At 42.7% G+C, this 2,829-nt stretch overlaps 1 protein-coding gene across 1 annotated transcript in view; it reads left to right on the forward strand.

The window, feature by feature from the left end:
* LOC102044817 (collagen alpha-1(XXII) chain) overlaps positions 1–1,199 on the forward strand; it is a gene marked incomplete at its 3' end in the record, with an annotated part of 130,581 nt that extends 129,382 nt beyond the window's left edge. Inside the window, exon 19 of the mRNA XM_031061611.1 lies at positions 1,146–1,199. Coding sequence (XP_030917471.1) covers positions 1,146–1,199 — 54 coding nt within the window. The remainder of the gene's footprint in view (positions 1–1,145) is intronic.
* Between the last annotated feature and the right edge of the window lie 1,630 nt (positions 1,200–2,829).

Genomic DNA, 2,829 nt, shown 5'->3' on the forward strand with positions numbered 1-2,829 from the left:
GGTTGCTGAATCATGACAGTACCCAATCATGTCCCTATTCTGAGGATCTTTGGTAAAGTTTTCTTTTTTTGTTTGTTTGCTTTTAGAATTAAACTAGAATGCAACTTACACTCACCAGAAATGCCAGTCCTTTAAACATGATAGTCTAAATGTTTGTCTTAATTTTCATTAAATACATAAGAAAGCACTCAGAAAAATTCAGCTGTTTAAGCCCACAACAGGAAAGCAAGAGAACTGGATTTAATATATTGGGTTTGTTTTCAATAAAAAAAAAGGCTTGGAACTATTTACATTTTTAAAACAAAAAGAAAACAGAAAATGGCCTAGAAGATCAGTACATTTCTGCTGATCAGACACACACTGCTTTGTCTAAAACCACTATCTGTAGATTCCACAAGACTGTTTTCATTACCCAGGGAATGATACCTAACGAGAAGCATCCTTTTCTTCCAAGGACCTTCTGGTCTAAATAGCAAAGGACAAAATAAGAAGCAGAGGACAGAAGTGATTTGCCAAAAGCCATGCAGCTAATCACTGCCACCCTTGAGCCTGATACCTCCAGAGTGCAGCATCTGCATCCTGCTCTGTTCCTCAGCTGCAGTTTGCCTTGTACCAAGAAGTGTGTGTCTAGTTAGTGTTTATCACTATCCTTGCAAGATGGAAATGTTTTCCGGTGTTACAGATGGATAAGAACTGGTTTATACTTGCAGCAAATGTAGATGAAGTAGGAAATTGCAGAGAGATGTTAAAATGGATCCTTTTTGTTTAGTACTTCAAGGGAACAATTTCTCCAAGTGAAACCCTGTTACAGAAATTGGGTTTTCTGAAGCATTTCTTTCTTTTTCATGTCTAGACACTTAGAAGGGGGTCCTCATGCCTGAATTTTATACTAAATTTTGTGTTTGATGCTGATATACTCACTGAACTGCAATTCTTCTGAATCAGCTGAAATTGGATTGGTGTTATTATGGTTGCTGTGGCATCTCCATTGTTATTCTCTTTCCTCACTGTGCAGCCTCATGTGTTCTGTTAGTTTCGGCCCAGTGCAACTGGACATCACAGTTTGTGCTGCCAATATCTGCAGCCTTATGTTTCTCCTGCCTTTTAGAAACAAAGAATTTTCTCTCAATTTTACCTCTTTATAGGGCCTTCCTGGCAGCCCTGGCCCTCCTGGTGCTAGTGGGACCAAAGGAGACAAGGTAAGTTGGGATGGGATGCGCAAAGTAGATTTAGAAACACATTTGTTAATTCTTCATTGGGCCCTCAGTGCTGGAAATATCAGGGCGGTTGGACTAATATTTATCTCGTTTGTATATAACAAAAGTTTATATATATTTAAATGTTTCACTTTTCTGACATGGCTTCGGTCTGAAATAGGTGCAAGTGAGTGTTAAAATGTATCTGTTTATGACTCCTCTGCTCTTAGTTTAATGCTGATAGTGAGAATAGAAGGAAATAGACCATAGTGTGGGTCAGGAAATCTTCCTCATCTAAGAAATGTGGGTAGAAATGTCAATATGTTTGTGTAGAAGCTGTTTTTCTCACCCAGGAGATGTAGAATTGACTCAGAAAGCGACAACAAAATGCCTCTGAGCCTCCTACCTGCAAAATAATTATTCACTTCTCTCAGCAGCAATTTTGACCTTGTTATTTTTCAGAGTTGTTCAAATATTCAGGGCAGCCTTATGTTTCCCTCTCTGTTAGAGATGATGCTGTGGTTTTGGTATTTCCGACCCAGCTCTTCATCTGGAGTGGAAAGGCATGGCCAGTTCTGGATTTCTTTCTCTTTTTCTCCTCTGGATTAAGTCAGTTTCCCTTATCCAAGAATGCAGAGATTGGAAGCAATTCCCACTATTTTCTTCCTGTAGTAGTGATCAGTCTTGATCACTTCATTCATATTTCTGAACCAGCTGCAACTGGTGCTTCCAGAAGATGTTTGTCTCCTTGGGCTGATATTTTCAGAGAGGCTGGTGTGTATCTCTTCACTACTTCTCACATAACATGAGCTCTTTTTACAACATGCCTGTTTGGATGGGGGCCTAGGCAACCTGATCTAGTGGGTGGCGTGTCTGCTTGAGGCACAGGGTTGGAAGCAGGTATTTTGGATTGATGGGCCAAGCCCAATGGTATCAGGATCAACAAAGCAAAGTTCTGGGTTGTAAACTTTGGCCACAACAAAGCCCTGCAGTGTTCCAGGCTGTGGCAGAGTGGCCAGAAAGCTGCCCAGTGGGAAAGACTCTGGGAGTACTGGCTGACAGTGGTCAAACATGAGCTGGAAAGTGTCCAGGTGGGCAAGAAGGCCAGTGATCTCCTGGCATTCTGTGTCAGCACTGGTGTGGCCAGCAGGACCAGGGCAGTGATTGTCCCTCTGTGCTGGGCACTGGGGAGGCCACACCTCAAATGCTGTGCGCAGGTGTGTGGCTCTGTTGAGACTGAGATTAGTGAGAGATGCCTCTGCCCAAATTTAGGTGCAACAAGACCATCTACCAAACTTAACAACGGGGATTTTATTTATTTAATAAATGGGAGGAAGAGAGATAGAAAGGAATATAGAAGAGGAGGGTGTGAAGGGAAGTGGGGGCAGAGAGGGTTGGGAGAGAGATGAAGCAGAAGACAGTCCAAGACGCTTGGTTCCAGTCTTTCCTGACCATGTGCTGTTCTGTACTGAGGGTCTCCGTGGTTCTTGTGGAGGTGAGGGCTCCAGGTTGTTCTTTCAGGGTTCACATCTTTCTCCAGTCCTTGCTGCTGGTATTCAGGGAGTGTTTTCCTATTTTCCTATTTGCCCTGTGAAAGAAGGATGCCTTCCTTTGCCTGCAATGCTGAGGCCCA

Source organism: Geospiza fortis, unplaced genomic scaffold (assembly GCF_000277835.1).
Source record: "Geospiza fortis unplaced genomic scaffold, GeoFor_1.0 scaffold351, whole genome shotgun sequence".
Classification (NCBI taxonomy): domain Eukaryota; kingdom Metazoa; phylum Chordata; class Aves; order Passeriformes; family Thraupidae; genus Geospiza; species Geospiza fortis.